Here is a 17,311-nt window from a genome sequence, read left to right as displayed (position 1 = left end):
AGGGGTGGAATTTAGAAGTTAATTCTGTGGTCAAACTATACTTTTTCTAAACCCTTATGACCAGAGGAATACATTGGTAAGGTTTTTTTAACAAGATATGACCAACTCTGAAATTCCACTACCTGCAAAAGCGGCCATTTTGGATTTATGCTAATTAGGCACTGCTGCAGTGGATTTTCCGGGAATTTTGATATGTTTTTATGTGAGCTGCCTACAATTACCATGCACATTTGCCACACCTTTTACTAGGCTATTATTATGCAACACACTAAAACCAATTGAAGCCAATCCCTCGCGCACTTACCTCCACAAGCACACTTGCCGCTGTCGGTAGGAGCACCACCCCAGTTGACATGTTTTACACCATAGCGATCAACCCACCAAGCGTATGTCAAGCCACTCTTCCTGTCTCGTTTCATCATAGCAGAATTCCTGCAGCCATACTGACATTTTTGAAGAAAAAAAAAGTTGGAATTGTGAACGATTTGTGAAATTGTTGTTCAAATAACAAGTCTTCAACAGCACTCACCAAGTTTTTGGAGGTTTTTGTTGAGTTGTTTTCTGGAGGCATACACCGATATCTGGAGAGTTCCTTATAAGAGTTGGAGTTTCACTACGTGTGGGGAGTTTCCCCATTATAATAATAGCAGATTCGTTAGCGAATTTGATATGTGATATGATGCTAGTGCTGTTACTGTGCCAATGCGTGTTGTACATTTCTGCACATGGGCTTGATAGATGATTGCAAAAGTGTCATCCACATAGTGCAACCAAACCACAACCTAGGGAGTGAGTAGCTTGCAAACTATTCCAAGAATTACGACTGTGTCACCAGCCCATCCACAGACCTAGAGGCCTGTGGTCCATCTCAAACCATTGATAATGCAGTATTCTACTCTAAAAATGTCTGGAACTAAACTCAGTGAGTACGTAACATTATAGGCCTATATGTATGAAATATTTCATATAGCAGAGGCTGACACTCAGTGATGATGCGTCTCGCATGAGTGCGATGACACAGAAAATTGGCAAACCATATGCACGTGTAACTATGTACATTACATGACCGTGTTAAACTGTCCGTGTCAGGTGAATTTAGTTGGACATTAAATATACCATATCCGAAATGGTGGCTCTGAAAAGGGCCGTTTGCACATGTAAAGTTATACGATAATCAAATAACACCCACCCTGACGAACTGTCGGCATTCCCAGGACGCATCAGTAAGAGCCCCTAGCTGTCTCATACTAATCTCGTTGCCACGACTACCGTAACGTGGTTGTAAGATATAAGATCCGGGTGCGTCATGACCATTCACAATGATATTTTCTTGTTCACTATCGTGTCCAACAATGGTAATACCTGCACGAAGAAAGTTAGAAAGGTAATGGCAATAATACAGTGATATCGGAAAATGCAGTTTAATTTGTACATCAAATGAAACGTAAAATTATCCCTGCAGCTGAAATGGGATCGCCCTCGTGAGGTCACGCGTTGTTTTCATGGGGAGCCAATTGGGTGCCTTGTTTGGTATCAGGAGGGCCAATCACGGGCATCCTTGCTCGGAGCCGTCGGTGGCCATTTTGTTGGCTAAGGCCATTCTCTGTCAGTTTTTCAGATGAACGGATGCAGAAATTTTTTATCCCACCCACCACTCCCCATATGTCATATTTGATATCTGTTTAAAATTGATTTCAAGAGTTTGATAGTGTGTCATAAAATTTGAGTCTCGCAGTAGTGAGACAAGTACATATAAAGTGTCGGTCTTCAAATTAAAAGGTAATTAGGAATGAGATGAAATACGAAAGAGAAATGAAAATATATTCGATTGAGAGTTCTCCGAATTTGAATAATATTCTAATTACATTGAGGTTTTTTAGTTACATAGTAGTATGACTATTGTATACGGGTGTGAGAGTGTGCGTGGGTAGATCACTTTAGGTTCAATTTCTATCTCAGAAACACATTATATTCTGTTGCGCAGTTGTATTTTCTTAAATTCTATTTTGTATAGGTGTGTTCACTCTAGGGTGTCTTCAGAAGCATTAACAAAATCGATACAATTGGTACCACTTTCAGTCTTAGGTGGTAATGCCCTTCAGTCTTAGGCCGAGTAATTTTATTTATAGCAGGAAGGAAGGAATTAACACCAGGTTGGCATGGGATAGCTAGACAGGGGCCAAGTACTATGCCCTCAGATTTTCTTGTTCATCAAAGTATAAATAAAAATGAAATATTGGGTTCAAGTTTTTATGAGGTTGCGCAGCCGGCTGGTTATCGCGTTAATTTCTGTTAAAGGCTGCCTTTTGTATTAGACATGGTATCCTAGTTATGTATTCGAATTTATAAATGTGCAGAGCATGGCACTGTGTTTGCTTGGCGTTGGCAGCGAAAAATAACGGGTTTTGCAATTAACTCCTTCAACATGTTCAAACAAAAAATCGGGTTAATGGTCCACTGTGGTGAAGAGGCCTCAACCGTAAAATTCAGAGGCTCTTCAAATAATCACAAGTGTGGATCTTGCGGTATTTACTAGCAAAGGAAATGAGGGGATCAGAAATAGCTTATTCCATGGTACAGGGTACGGATGTTAACAACTTAGTCCTTGTGGCAGTTTTTGGATCATTTTTCTAAAATGATCGATTTAATGTACAGAATTATACATGTGCTACATTAATCAATTCTATTTAGTAGTTCCAATATCCGTAGGCATCTACCTACTGGGTATTTGGCATGGGTAAATTTACCGATGTCCACTATGTAATCTGAATATGAATATAATAAGAAAATGAGAAAGGTATCAGCCATTTAATTTCTTTTGACGCGCTAGATGACTGCCTAGCGAATTCATGTAAGTCCGCGGCATTTTATATTCTCTCCATTGGTATTATGGAGCTTTTTATTTCCTCCTCCGAGGAGATGATCGTGTAGAGGATTGCCTAGCGAAATATTTGTCCATTGGTATATGGAGCTTTTCCTCCTCGATAAGGAGTTGATCGCTAGATGAGTGCCTAGCGAAATAGTTCCCAGTGTTAAGGGGAACTCTTGGGTTATAGGCGCAACTAGCTTCCCAGTAATTGTTGGGATGCTCGGTCGGGTATTTACTTCGGGCGAAAAAGTTGTCCAGAAATCATTATTATTTGGCTGATTCCAGGGAATTTTCTAAAAACATTGCTTGAATAAATTATGCGTTCTTTCTGAATGGCTGACCAGAGGCCCAAATTTTGGTGTAAGTGCTTTCGTCATTTCAGTGTCTGGGGATAATTCGGCGATTGCACATCGCTTTCCAAAAGCGGTGTGCACATCGCAATCGCTTGGCGATCGATATAAATTCAGCTTAACGCTTCGAAAGAGAGATGGGCATAATTGGACACTCAGGGTTGTAAACCAATGCATTGATATGAACTATATGAACATTTAATATTGTATATATTTACCTTCACCATTATCCATATCGCAGTAGACCGCAAATGGTGCATTTGAGCCAAAGCCATCGGGATCGATGGTGTAATCTCCAGATGTAGTGTAACCACTCTGATAGATAGAAGCACATGTGTATTCAAAAACAGGAAAGCTGCAAGAGTTGTAGGTACAGGTGCAACGGTAGTTGACTTGACTGTGGTTGGTGCCTTCATTGTTGTAGTAACCTCCATTGTTGTCGTTGGAACTTTCATTGTCGTCGTTGGAGCTTTCATTGTTGTAGTCGGAGCTTTCGTTGTAGTTGGGGCCTTCGTCGTAGTTCGAGCCTTCAGAATTATAAATGATAATATATGTTATATTATTACCTGCTCCAACTTCGATGACACCACTGTGCCTGTATTATTTCACATTTCAGTTGGGATGGATCCTGTAAATGTCTGCCATTGAGGTGTAGGAATTGGATAAGTCTATAATGTAGGATTGTTGAAATAATTTCCATTTAACATGTTAACTGTTCAAGGAAATACTGAGGCATTGTCTTACCTGTGTAAGAACCGGCTCATCTGTGTGTGGTGCCGCATCTCCTGGGTCTGTGGAGAACAAACGTGAAACGTGATGGTAAATGAAGCCGCTGGGATAGGTAAGACAAGTTAGACAACACCCATACAATACACCCATACACAACTAAAGAGGTCTTCAGTGGTGCATCGGCATGATCGGGGTGTTGCTAAATGTTATGTTGAAGTCCTCAGAACTTCAGGAGGATAGCATAGATGATGAACCTCTGGCAAACACACTACACACCCCACACCACATGCTATAATTTCAACTTGAATGCGACTTGAGAAATTATTTTGATATGCAATGTCATTATGTTAATGCGTTATAGGTATACATGTAAATCCTTTGCTGTTGATATTAACATCTAGGCAGATGCTGCATCATTGCAGTAGTAATCACACGATGAACATTCTACGCATGGAATTCAACAATTAGTTAATTTACAGCCAGGTCTTATAACGGTTTATATATGTGTAATAAATATATATGTAATAAAATTATAACATCGAGGATTTACATCTGTATAGAAGTTTTAATTTTATTTAAATATAAACTAACAGACTCCTCATACTTCGGTTGCGGAGCAGGCGACCACAAAATTTCTCAATGCACAGTGATCTTTGGATACGGCATGGGACCCTTTTTAAGGCAGCCCATGGAGGGACAGTGAGTCACCCCTCCCCTTTCCATAGACGTGGGGGCAGTGCCCATGGCAAGCACTGGGTACCCCCTTAGCCTCCCTGGCCAGGGTTATGGCGAAGATCAACGGCGGATCTAGCGAGCTAGCACCAGCAGTTAGCATCAGTAGTGAAGGCGGATGAGTTACGACATCCAAAGTCAACGGCAGTCCACTGGCGGTCGAGTGGCGGATGAACAGAGGAGAAGGGAAATGGTGGTCATCCTTAGTCCACCCTGTAGAAGGCTACAGTATTAGCCTAGAAGTAGAGGGTGGTCATGTAGTTTGGTGTGCTAGGCTATAGGTCCGAAGGTTGTAAGATCATGAGCTTTCTCATTTATCCTCTATCCCACTCATTGTGGCCCTAAACGTGCAGACACCACAGTTGGTGCATAGCATGCCGTGGTTCGGAGAGTCACGTAAAATGGTGGTCCCATGTACCAGAAGAGCAATATCTGGACATGTAAAAGTTGCAGGCCTTTTTCGTAAAGAGCAGGGGATCAGCCCGGGCCTGTTGTCTGTCACACTCAGCATTGAGGTCAACTTGCGCTGCCCTTTGGGGCTTGGCAGCATATCGACCCGTGACGCGCTTTGAGGAATCTGAGTATTCAGAAAGCGAAATGCCGTTTTATTATTATTATTATCTTTGGCAAGTGCGGCTATCTGTTTTGCTTGAATCATGTCCTCATCATACCTTAGATAGGAGGTACGTGGATATTCAGGTCTTCTTTTGGCATGAGGTACAATGTAGTACATGTAGTATGGAATTATGGATTGCGTAGCCAAATTCGTCAGCGACTTTGGCAAAAAAAGAAGAAATAAAAGGGCGAACCAACAAAAAAAAACATATTAAGTCAAACATACCTTTGCTACCACCTTCTTTTCCTTTGCCTCCCCCTCCCCTCCCTCCAGCAGGTCGTTGGCGGGGTCGTGACTCCAGTTCTGTTACTTTCTCCTCCAAGAGTCTAATTCGTTCCTCTAACATTCTCTCTTGGGCCCGTAATTGTTCATTAATATACCCAAATGTATCTAGAGTTAATTGGTACTGTCTTTGTGCTAATTCATCTGATGGTTGTGCACGAGCTGTTGTGTATGTTGCCAAATAAGTTAGAGCGAATACAAGTAATATACATGTGTGATGCGTCTCCATCTTGGGTTCTTCTTGGTGATATATTCTATGAAATTTATAAACAGATAAATATAACATCGCAAAAATATAATTAATAATAATTATAATCATAACAATAGTAATAATAAATAATAATAATAATATTAATGATATGAATGATATTGATAATGTAAATTAATAAAATAATAATAACTAGACCTATATGACAATGATAATAATAATACTAATATAATTAGGCAAAATAAAAAAAAAACATGTTTTCTGTCCGTTTTAGAGATTCTGATATTGTCTTTATTTCTTTATCCAGTCTTAACTTTTTTGGTGAAATTAAGAAGTTAACATACAGGGTGGACCAAAAAGAACGTTACCCGATTTGAAAGGTCAATATCTCGGAGTTTGGAGCAGCTATTCTCAGAAGTCCCGGTCAGAAGTGTAACATATGCTAAATATGTGTCTTTCTAAGAATATGTGGTGAAAAAATTAGAAAAAAAAAGAAGCTAAAGTAACAAAATGGCAGCAGTTTTACTACGTCAGAGGGTCCAAAATCACAAGCTTTGTCCACACGTAATTCAATTATCCGATTACCAACAGTATTGCGTTAGGCATGCATATTGGTAAACACACTCGGCTTGTCATTCACAATTTTACATGCATGAATGAATTACAATCTAAGATCTTATTCCTCACTAGTCATGCTATAGTTTGATCAGCTCGTAATCGGCGGGAAATGTTAGGCTTTACCACTACGCCGAAAAGTAGACCCACATTAAGAGTGCTATTAGTTGACCTGTCTGGTCTATACTTTGCGTGTTAAAGAAGTAAACAAAACATAGGCCTATATGATAGGACTTGAATTCGTGATGCTTAGACAAAATGTCTGTATGTGAATAGGTGATGGTGGTATCGTCGGCAAACAATACAAAAATTCAAGAATCGATGAGGTGTTTATGATGTCGTTTACATACAAAAGAAATAATAATGGGCCCAGGATTGATCCTTGGGGCACTCCACATTGAATATTTTTATATTGAGATTTACATGAATCATAATACACATACTGTTTTCTATTTGATAAATAATCTTCAAACCATTTCAAGGCATTACCTCTAAATCCATAGTATTCCAACTTATATAATAATATGCTATGATCAAGAGTATCAAAGGCTTTTGACAAGTCCAGGAATATTCCTAAGGTTGTTTCTTTTTTTTCAACTGAATTACTGATTTTGTCAATAAATTCTAAAATTGCCATATATGTAGAATGTTTTGGTCTAAATCCAAACTGTTTATCATTTAATATGTTATATTTGTCAGTATAGTTCATGCATCTGTTAGACACAAGTCTTTCAAGTATTTTGGAAAAACATGGCAAAACTGAAACAGGACGATAATTAAAAAAACATTCAGGATTCTCTTTTTTATAGATAGGAATTACTTTTGCTATTTTTAATTCATCTGGAACGACACCTTCCCTGAGAGAGAGATTACAAATTATTGTTAAAGGGGGTCTCCGGCAATCATAACATTATACCTTATATGTTAGAAAAATAATTATCAAGCACGAATCATATGGTTTTATTTAAAATAAACTCATATTGACCATAAAAACTAATATAAACAGTCGGCTCTCAACACGCGATATTCAAAATTCCCGCACTGAAATAGTTTAAGTGCAATGACGTAATAATTGTTTGTGCTCAATTGTCGTCAGCCTTCATTGTATTATTGGGACGTCATTGCACTCGACAATTTCGGTGCCCGGGAATTTTGAATATCGCGTGTTGAGAGTCGGGATGTTTTATTCGTTTTTATGGTCACTATGAGTTTGTTTTAATTAAAACTATGTGATTCGTGCTTGATAATTATTTTTCTTTCATATAAGGCATAATGTTGTGATTGCCGGAGACTTCCTTAATGGATCTGAGATTTCTTTAGCAATTCTTTTAACAATGTAGTTACCAATGTTGTCATGACCAGCACTCTTATTTTGATTGAATTTATGTATAATTTTTATAATTTCTTACGATTGGTTTCATATACATACTGCTGCTAAATGGTTTTTCTAAATAATCATAATAATTGTTCCCAGTAAATTTGATATTGGAGGCTAATTTTGGTCCTATATTGACAAAAAGTTATTAAATTCATTTGAAATCTTCTCAGAATCAAGTATAATATCACCTTGAGTATTTTTAAATTGAGCTTGTACATTTCTATTTTTCTTACGTCCAATTATAGAATTAATTGTTTTCCATGTCTTTTGTAAAGTGTGTTTAACTGACTCAAATTTCTTTTGATAATACTCTTTTTTTATTTTCGTATTAAAGCATTCAACTTATTTCTATATTTTTTGAATGCTGCAAGCCTATCATCACATGATTTTTGAATATACCTTTTATATAACTTATTTTTAACATTAATACTTGTGAGAAGACCTTTACTTATCCACGGAGATTTCGGTTCTTTTTTTTTTTTTTACTTATGTTTCTTTAAAGGTATGCATTCGATTCATCATATAATTTATTAAAGGTATATGTACAAATTTATTGTATCTATCGTTAACATCTTCGTTATCCAATTCTGCCATTCCAATCTACATTCGAAAGTTTTTGTCTTAAGTTGTTAATATTACTTTCATTGTGAGTCCTCTTATAGAAATAGTTTCTCTTTTCAGTTGGCGTTTTCCTTGCTACCTGTTTTTTGATCATTATAGTTGGTAAATGATCACTGATATCTGTAACAATTATTTCCTTTTTAATATCGTTATAGTTATTTGTAAGAATATTATCAATAATTGTAGCACTGTGTTCAGTTATACTGGTTGATTTGTAAATGGTTGGTAAAAAATGAATATGAATAAACAAGATTTAGATACTCATGAGTTTGTTTGTGATAATCATCCTTTAACAAGTCTCCCATTATTCGAATTCGTTTCCAGAAATGTAAGAATGCTGATGGTAATCGGATACATCCCACTACGCGTGGACAAAGTGATTATCGACCCTCTGAAATAAAATTACTGCCATTATTTGTTAAATTACTTATTTTTCTCTCATTCTTTCAGCACATATTCTAAGAAAGATACATGTATATATTTAAAATATGTAACAATAATGGAATAGCTGCTCTAAACTCGGCGGGAAATGTTAGGCTTTACCACTACGCCGAAAAGTAGACCCACATTAAGAGTGCTATTAGTTGACCTGTCTGGTCTATACTTTGCGTGTTAAAGAAGTAAACAAAACATATATGATAGGACTTGAATTCGTGATGCTTAGACAAAATGTCTGCATGTGAATAGGTGATGGTGGTATCGTCGGCAAACAATACAAAAATTCAAGAATCGATGAGGTGTTTATGATGTCGTTTACATACAAAAGAAATAATAATGGGTCCAGGATTGATCCTTGGGGCACTCCACATTGAATATTTTTATATTGAGATTTACATGAATCATAATACACATACTGTTTTCTATTTGATAAATAATCTTCAAACCATTTCAAGGCATTACCTCTAAATCCATAGTATTCCAACTTATATAATAATATGCTATGATCAAGAGTATCAAAGGCTTTTGACAAGTCCAGGAATATTCCTAAGGTTGTTTCTTTTTTTTCAACTGAATTACTAATTTTGTCAATAAATTCTAAAATTGCCATATATGTAGAATGTTTTGGTCTAAATCCAAACTGTTTATCATTTAATATGTTATATTTGTCAGTATAGTTCATGCATCTGTTAAACACAAGTCTTTCAAGTATTTTGGAAAAACATGGCAAAACTGAAACAGGACGATAATTAAAAAAACATTCAGGATTCTCTTTTTTATAGATAGGAATTACTTTTGCTATTTTTAATTCATCTGGAACGACACCTTCCCTGAGAGAGAGATTACAAATTATTTATTGTTAAAGGGGGTCTCCGGCAATCATAACATTATACCTTATATGTTAGAAAAATAATTATCAAGCACGAATCATATGGTTTTATTTAAAATAAACTCATATTGACCATAAAAACTAATATAAACAGTCGGCTCTCAACACGCGATATTCAAAATTCCCGCACTGAAATAGTTTAAGTGCAATGACGTAATAATTGTTTGTGCTCAATTGTCGTCAGCCTTCATTGTATTATTGGGACGTCATTGCACTCGACAATTTCGGTGCCCGGGAATTTTGAATATCGCGTGTTGAGAGTCGGATGTTTTTATTCGTTTTTATGGTCACTATGAGTTTGTTTTAATTAAAACTATGTGATTCGTGCTTGATAATTATTTTCTTTCATATAAGGCATAATGTTGTGATTGCCGGAGACTTCCTTAATGGATCTGAGATTTCTTTAGCAATTCTTTTAACAATGTAGTTACCAATGTTGTCATGACCAGCACTCTTATTTTGATTGAACTTATGTATAATTTTTATAATTTCTTACGATTGGTTTCATATACATACTGCTGCTAAATGGTTTTTCTAAATAATCATAATAATTGTTCCCAGTAAATTTGATATTGGAGGCTAATTTTGGTCCTATATTGACAAAAAGTTATTAAATTCATTTGAAATCTTCTCAGAATCAAGTATAATATCACCTTGAGTATTTTTAAATTGAGCTTGTACATTTCTATTTTTCTTACGTCCAATTATAGAATTAATTGTTTTCCATGTCTTTTGTAAATTGTGTTTAACTGACTCAAATTTCTTTTGATAATACTCTTTTTTTATTTTCGTATTAACAGCCATTGTCGGTAAGAATGGGACCGAAATGGGACTTTGTGATTCAAGTGCGTCATGGATTTTCTTTAAAAAAAATAGGATGATGCAACATCAGTCCCAGAAACTACCCCAAAAATTTTAGCTTCCTTGCTCATTTCGTTTGTCCGAAAAAAATCATTGAAATTTTGGCCCCATAAACATCGTTAAATGGTTTATCAATTAGCAGCCACTAGAAAATTGTGCGCCAACGTTGGCCCAGTGAAAAGAAAACAGTTTTTGAATCCTTCTATGGGTATCATTACAATGACACAAAAAATGGTTGGGTTACCATTGGCGCGTCGTAATAATCAAGTTTAAAATGTTAGTGAAAAGCGCCCTCGTGCTGTTTTATGTGGCTTTAAACTCATTGCGCCATTAAGCACCCATGAAAAAAACAAGTTGAAATGGATGAACTAATTATTTAGAATCAAATGCGAATGCAAAATTGATGGGTGCTCGTTGGCGCAAGAAGAAAATGGAGGTCAAAGGTCAAATTTTCTAATTTTGAGCCATTTTCACGCCTCATTAATTTCATGCGCCAAGGTCGAAGAACAGAAAAAGTGGTGTTCAGTGGTAAACAAACTGTAACTCTACTAAAAGAAGCAGTAAAAGGCTTGGGTCCTGTTGGTTTAGTATTTTTTATGATTTTCTAAATATCATCTAAAAGGCAAGTAAACTGTAAATAATATGCCATGCCGTACTATATGCGAACTTTAAGCGTCCTCTACTAGATATGCCAACAAGTACCCATGGTGTTTTAACTTTAGTTAGTTTATTCAAGTGCTGTTGCTTGCATTTCTGTGGAAATAGGTGTGGGCTCATGTTGGCACAAGGATATTTTAAGGGTCAAAGGTCACTTCAAAATCACAAAATGCTACTTTTACGTTAGTTTGTGCGACCAATATGCAGTCTTCAAGTATCCATTTCTCGATGCGCCAACAAGTACCCATGGTGTTATAACTTCATTTAGTTTATCCAAGTGCTGTTACTTGTGTATCTATAGGAATATGTTTGGGCTCATGTTGGCGCAATGATATTCTGAGGGTCAAAGGTCAATACAAAAAACTATAAAAAAATATGACAAATTGCATTCTTTGAGTGTTGGTAATTTCAATGGCAACAAGATCCCATAATTTTTCACTACCTATAACCTGCCAACTCGATTTATTAAATTTCTTAATAAAAATCCCTGGGATAATATTGGCATATTGATATTTAAACTTTAAATTAAAGAGCCAAATATTACAAGTATGTGACCAATTTTAAATAAAAATGCAGAAGTTACAAGCTTAATATTATTATATGAAGATCAATAGTGCATTTTGACTGCAATGAATCAATATACTTGTAACATGTGCAGGCTTATAATATTTTGGAGTTCCTAAATATTTTTGTAAACCATGAAAACTTAAAATGTGTACCTTCCACTTGGTTTGTTGTGGATGGTCACATGATCTGAAAATGCAGGGTAAGTTTCAATTTATACACATTCTGCATTCAACAAAATTAAAGTGTTTTATTCTTAAATATCACTGTGCCATGAGCATCCCATTGTTATGACTTCAACAAGCAAATATACACTCCATTTGAGGTAGAAATTGGGACAATGTTTGCGCACATTTTCACAGTTGCACAAACTCGCAAAAAAGTTGCTCTTTGTGCTTTAGGATTGACCTTTGACCCTTAAAATATCCTTGCGCCAACATGAACCCAAATAAATTTCTACATAAATGCAAGGAACAGCACTTAGATAAACTGATTGTAGTAAAAACATTATGGGTACTTTTTGGCACATCTAGTAGTTGACGCTTGAAGATAGCGTATTAGTTGCAGGAACTATCAAAAAGTAGCATTTTATGGTTTTGTATTTACCTTTGACCTTAAAAATATCCTTGTGCCAACATGAACCCATACTAATTTCTATGCAATTGACAGCACTTAGATAAACTGATTGAAGTAAAAACATCATGGGTACTCTTTGGCACATAGTAGTGGATGCTTGAAGATTGCATATTGGTTGCACAAATTATCATAAAGCAGCGCTTTATGGTTTTGGATTAACCTTTGACCCCTAAAACATCCTTGCGCCAACATGAGCCCAAACTAATTTCTACATAAATGCAAATAACAGCACTTAAATATGGTGAATGAAATAAAAACACCACGGGTACCTGTTGGCGCGTCCTGTTGTGGATGCTTGAATATTGATGGAACCCCGATTTGGTCTATTATTTACTATTTACTAGGCTTTAGGGTGATATTTAGAAAATCATTAAAAATACTAAACCAACAGGACCCAAGCTTGTTTCTGTTTCTTTTATTAGAGTTATAGTTTGTTTACTACTGAACACCACTTTTAATGTGCTTTGACCTTGGCGCACAAAATTAATGAGGCGTGAAAATGGCGCAAAATAAGAAAATTTGACCTTTGATCCCAATTTTCTTCTAGCGCCAACGAGCACCCATCAATTTTGCATTTGCATTTGCTTCAAAATAATTAGTTTATCCATTTCAGCTTGCTTTTTATATGGGTGCTTAATGGCGCAACAAGTTTCAAGCCACAGAAAACAACACGAGGGCGCTTTTCACTAATATTTTAAACTTGTTTATTACGACGCGCCAATGGTAACCCAACCATTTTTTCGTGTAATTGTAATGACACCCATAGAAGGATTCAAAAACTGTTTTCTATTTACTGGGCCAATGTTGGCGCACAATTTTGTAGTCATTGCTAGATGATAAACCATTTAACGATGTTTTTGGGGCCAAAATTTCATTATTTTTTTGCGGACAAACGAAATGAGCGAGGAAGCTAAAACTTTGGGGTTATTTTCTTGGACCAATGTTGCATCATCCTATTTTTTTTAAAGAAAATTTATGACGCACTTGAATCACAAGAGTCTGAATCTTACAGACAGTGGCTCTTAAAGCATTCAACTTATTTCTATATTTTTTGAATGCTGCAAGCCTATCATCACATGATTTTTGAATATACCTTTTATATATTTTTAACATTAATACTTGTGAGAAGACCTTTACTTATTCACGGAGATTTCGGTTCTTTTTTGTTATTACACTTATGTTTCTTTAAAGGTATGCATTCGATTCATCATATAATTTATTAAAGGTATATGTACAAATTTATTGTATCTATCGTTAACATCTTCGTTATCCAATTCTGCCATTCCAATCTACATTCGAAAGTTTTTGTCTTAAGTTGTTAATATTACTTTCATTGTGAGTCCTCTTATAGAAATAGTTTCTCTTTTCAGTTGGCGTTTTCCTTGCTACCTGTTTGTTGATCATTATAGTTGGTAAATGATCACTGATATCTGTAACAATTATTTCCTTTTTAATATCGTTATAGTTATTTGTAAGAATATTATCAATAATTGTAGCACTGTGTTCAGTTATTCTGGTTGATTTGTAAATGGTTGGTAAAAAATGAATATGAATAAACAAGATTTAGATACTCATGAGTTTGTTTGTGATAATCATCCTTTAACAAGTCTCCCATTATTCGAATTCGTTTCCAGAAATGTAAGAATGCTGATGGTAATCGGATACATCCCATTACGCGTGGACAAAGTGATTATCGACCCTCTGAAATAAAATTACTGCCATTATTTGTTAAATTACTTATTTTTCTCTCATTCTTTCAGCACATATTCTAAGAAAGATACATGTATATATTTAAAATATGTAACAATAATGGAATAGCTGCTCTAAACTCCGAGAAATTAAGTTCAAGTTGGGTAAAGTTCTTTTTGGACCACCCTGTAGGCCTATTTGTAATGTCACCTCATTCCTATAGCACACAGTACAAATCCAATGCATTATTTCTCAACATAAATGAACTTGCAAACACCTATCAACACCTGGGATTTCAAAATGACTTTGAACTTGCCCAACACCTGTTTCGCTCATTCATTATTTTGTTCAAATATGTGAGGTTTTCACCTTTGTTATGACCTTCTACGGATTTGACGCATATTAATGAGAATTGGTAGCAAATTAAACGGGCGATAACCTTACATTTGCAATTGACGTAAATGGTTCCGATGTATAGGTATGTGTAAAAATGGGCCAAATAGTACATGCATGCATTTATGAGCTTTTATGGACTAATAATTCCGCAACAATTCAATATATAATTATTATAAGAAATGTATTCCTAAAATTAATTGATAATTATCAGGCCCTACCAAGACTGACATTTAACTTCAAAACTGCGGTATCACCGCCGTCACACGTTAAAGAGCATTTAGGGATGCACCATTAGATTCTCAGGGGGGGCATGGGAGTTTGGGTCAGGCAGAATTTTTTTTTTCGCCGCCGAAGGCGGCGGAATTTTTTTTTTTTCGCCTCCAAGAGCACAAAATTTTTTTTTTTTCGCCGCCTTTGGCGGCGAAGTTTTTTTTTTCAATTTTAATGTATATTTTTATACAAAGTTGGGTGGGGGAAATTTTTTTTTTTACTCATCAGTGAGGCAAAATTTTTTTTTTTTTTCTCACTAGTGGGCAAAGTTTTTTTTTTTTTCTCGCTAGTGGGCAAAGTTTTTTTTTTTCAAAAAACTCCCATGCCCCCCCCTGGAAATCTAATGGTGCGCCCCTTAGTAATCCATAACCTCATCCCCACTTTTTCAGAAAAAGTTGAGATTTTTATACCACTGGAAACCTCTGGCTACATAATGTTTATGTACCTAAAAATTGTTGCAGATTAATTCGTTTAGCAAAAATATCGTCAAATTTGAATTTCATTCTGGTATACCAGAAACGAAATTACAACACATTGTCTATGGAGCAGTGTAATATACATAATCATGCATAAACTCGCGAACACAAAATCGGAATCAACTGAATATTGGGAATAAGCTTTATTTGTGGATATCTGCTGAAAAATGTCATAAAAAGAGGATGATAGGATCACGAAATGCTCCTTTGAAGTATATATTTATAACATTTTCACCTCATTCATAAAATTCATCACCATTTTACGTGCGTGTGCGTTGTACATTTATTTTTATTTGAAATGGAAATTTTTGGTTCAATAAACGAAAAGAATGGCATGCAAATCAAATATGAATACGACAATGTTTTAACAACCAATTAATTGTTTAGAAACAAACGAATTCATCATGTTTAGGCAATGAAATGAGCTGAAATGTATATATAGTAATGGCCTGATGAGCTGATGTGAGTGCGGCATGCGGTGCTTTTTTGTCAACATGTCGTTTGTGTTGATCCTTGAATATCCTCATCAGGTAACTTGCGGGGTAACTTGCCCTTTCAAGTCTTTCACAAGTATAAGGCCTATAAACCCCAATTTTCATCCTGCTTTATAAATGATTCAATAAGATTCGTTTTAAGGTTGTACCCGATGCCGCAGTCAGCATGGTCAGTACATGTAGGCCTCCTACATGCGTATCAACATATAATCAACTCATTTGTCAATTTTAAAGCAACCTTTTGTTAAAATTCTCCAATAAAATAATGTAAAAGAGTACTTACCTTTGCGTTAAATACGATTATCTGAATTTCTTCGCACCTTACTTTCCAAATGTAATACTCAAAATGCATCCACTGTTTTGTTTCCGTACAAGTTGAACAGCAACTTCTCTTATATTGAACATGATCAGAACATATTCTTTGTCTTAGCGTAGGTAGATTAAGCCGGATTGACCAATCAGGTATCACTTTTGGTCTTGCCATTCAGTCGTATAAAATAGTACAATAGTAACCTTGACAGTTTCCGAGTAGGGTCAAATGCGGGTAACAATGAACTTCCAACTTGTTTCAAGAATCTGGGAATTAACTTGGATTTAGAAGGAATTTGCCTAAGACCCGAGTCACCTGACCCACATACCGGTGCGGTATGTTCTTGAACCAGCCAAATGTACTATTTGACTTTACGCGTCTTTTTGGAACCGAATTATTACATTTATCTGTAAAAAATGTTTTATCTGTTCAATATAAACGCTATTTTTAGCCCTGCACTTCCAATTAGGCACTCTACTCCGACCCTCTATAAATAATACTCAGTAAAAAATGTAGTTAAAATTCGTCATTTTAAGCCCAAAAAGATTGTTTGCTGTCCTCCACCGCCCGACCCTAGAAATCTGGAAAATCTGGAATTTTTTTTTACTGTACATATGAATACCGACCCTAATTTTGGAAATTCCAGAAAAAGGGTTTTTTTTCTTTCAACATTTTTGACATCCTGAAAAGTCTTTTTCTACACATTTGTTTTTAAAACAAACAAATAAACAAACATACATATGCCTACAGGGGTAACAGTGGGGCACAGGGAGGCAGATTACCCCCCCATCCAATTATATTTCCAAGGGAATTTGGGTCAGAGGGATCGAACATCTGTTTATAAATGACCATTGTTCTGAATTAATACACCAGTGCCTACTGGTGTATTTGCCTATAGGGATGCTGTATAGTTATTCTGTCCCCTCCTCCGACCCCTCCCCATCCCGAAAATCCTGCTATATGGGGGGGCAAAAATGATTTTAAAAAATATTGCGTCAAGATTCTGACACCTGTCATTAAATGCAGTGACGTAGCCAGGACTTTTTTCAGAGGAGGCAAGAAAAATTTCCAGGGGGGATAAACGTTGACGAAAATTGTCAAAAATGGGCTAAAAATTACAAAAAAGGCCTCCCACGGGAGCAAGAGGGGCAAGGCTTTTCACAGGGGGAAGCTGCCCCTTTGCCCCCTGGCTACGCCACTGGTATAAGAGTGGATGATAAAATGGGGCTTA

At 36.0% G+C, this 17,311-nt stretch overlaps 1 protein-coding gene across 1 annotated transcript; it reads right to left on the bottom strand.

Annotated features, from left to right (window-relative positions):
* Positions 1-304: 304 nt before the first annotated feature.
* LOC140161169 (uncharacterized) lies at positions 305-16,324 on the bottom strand. Its single transcript, XM_072184613.1, has 6 exons — positions 16,054-16,324; positions 5,522-5,832; positions 3,964-4,010; positions 3,438-3,746; positions 1,190-1,362; positions 305-443 (listed from the first exon to the last, which is right to left on the bottom strand). The coding sequence occupies exons 2-5, from the start codon at positions 5,805-5,807 to the stop codon at positions 1,315-1,317; spliced, it is 690 nt and encodes a 229-aa protein (XP_072040714.1). The 5' UTR covers positions 5,808-5,832; positions 16,054-16,324; the 3' UTR covers positions 305-443; positions 1,190-1,314.
* Positions 16,325-17,311: the final 987 nt, after the last annotated feature.

This window comes from Amphiura filiformis, chromosome 9 (assembly GCF_039555335.1).
Source record: "Amphiura filiformis chromosome 9, Afil_fr2py, whole genome shotgun sequence".
Classification (NCBI taxonomy): domain Eukaryota; kingdom Metazoa; phylum Echinodermata; class Ophiuroidea; order Amphilepidida; family Amphiuridae; genus Amphiura; species Amphiura filiformis.
Note: the sequence above shows the minus strand (reverse complement) of the source record. Positions and strands in the feature narration are given on the sequence as shown.

Coding starts and splice junctions, on each gene's coding strand:
- LOC140161169 (XM_072184613.1), bottom strand. CDS start 5,807: ATGGAGACGCATCACACATGTATATTACTTGTATTCGCTCTAACTTAT. Junction 4,011..5,521: donor AAAAGAAGGTGGTAGCAAAG/GTATGTTTGACT, acceptor TGTTCTCCACAG/ACCCAGGAGATGCGGCACCA. Junction 1,363..3,437: donor CGATATGGATAATGGTGAAG/GTAAATATATAC, acceptor TTCTTCGTGCAG/GTATTACCATTGTTGGACAC.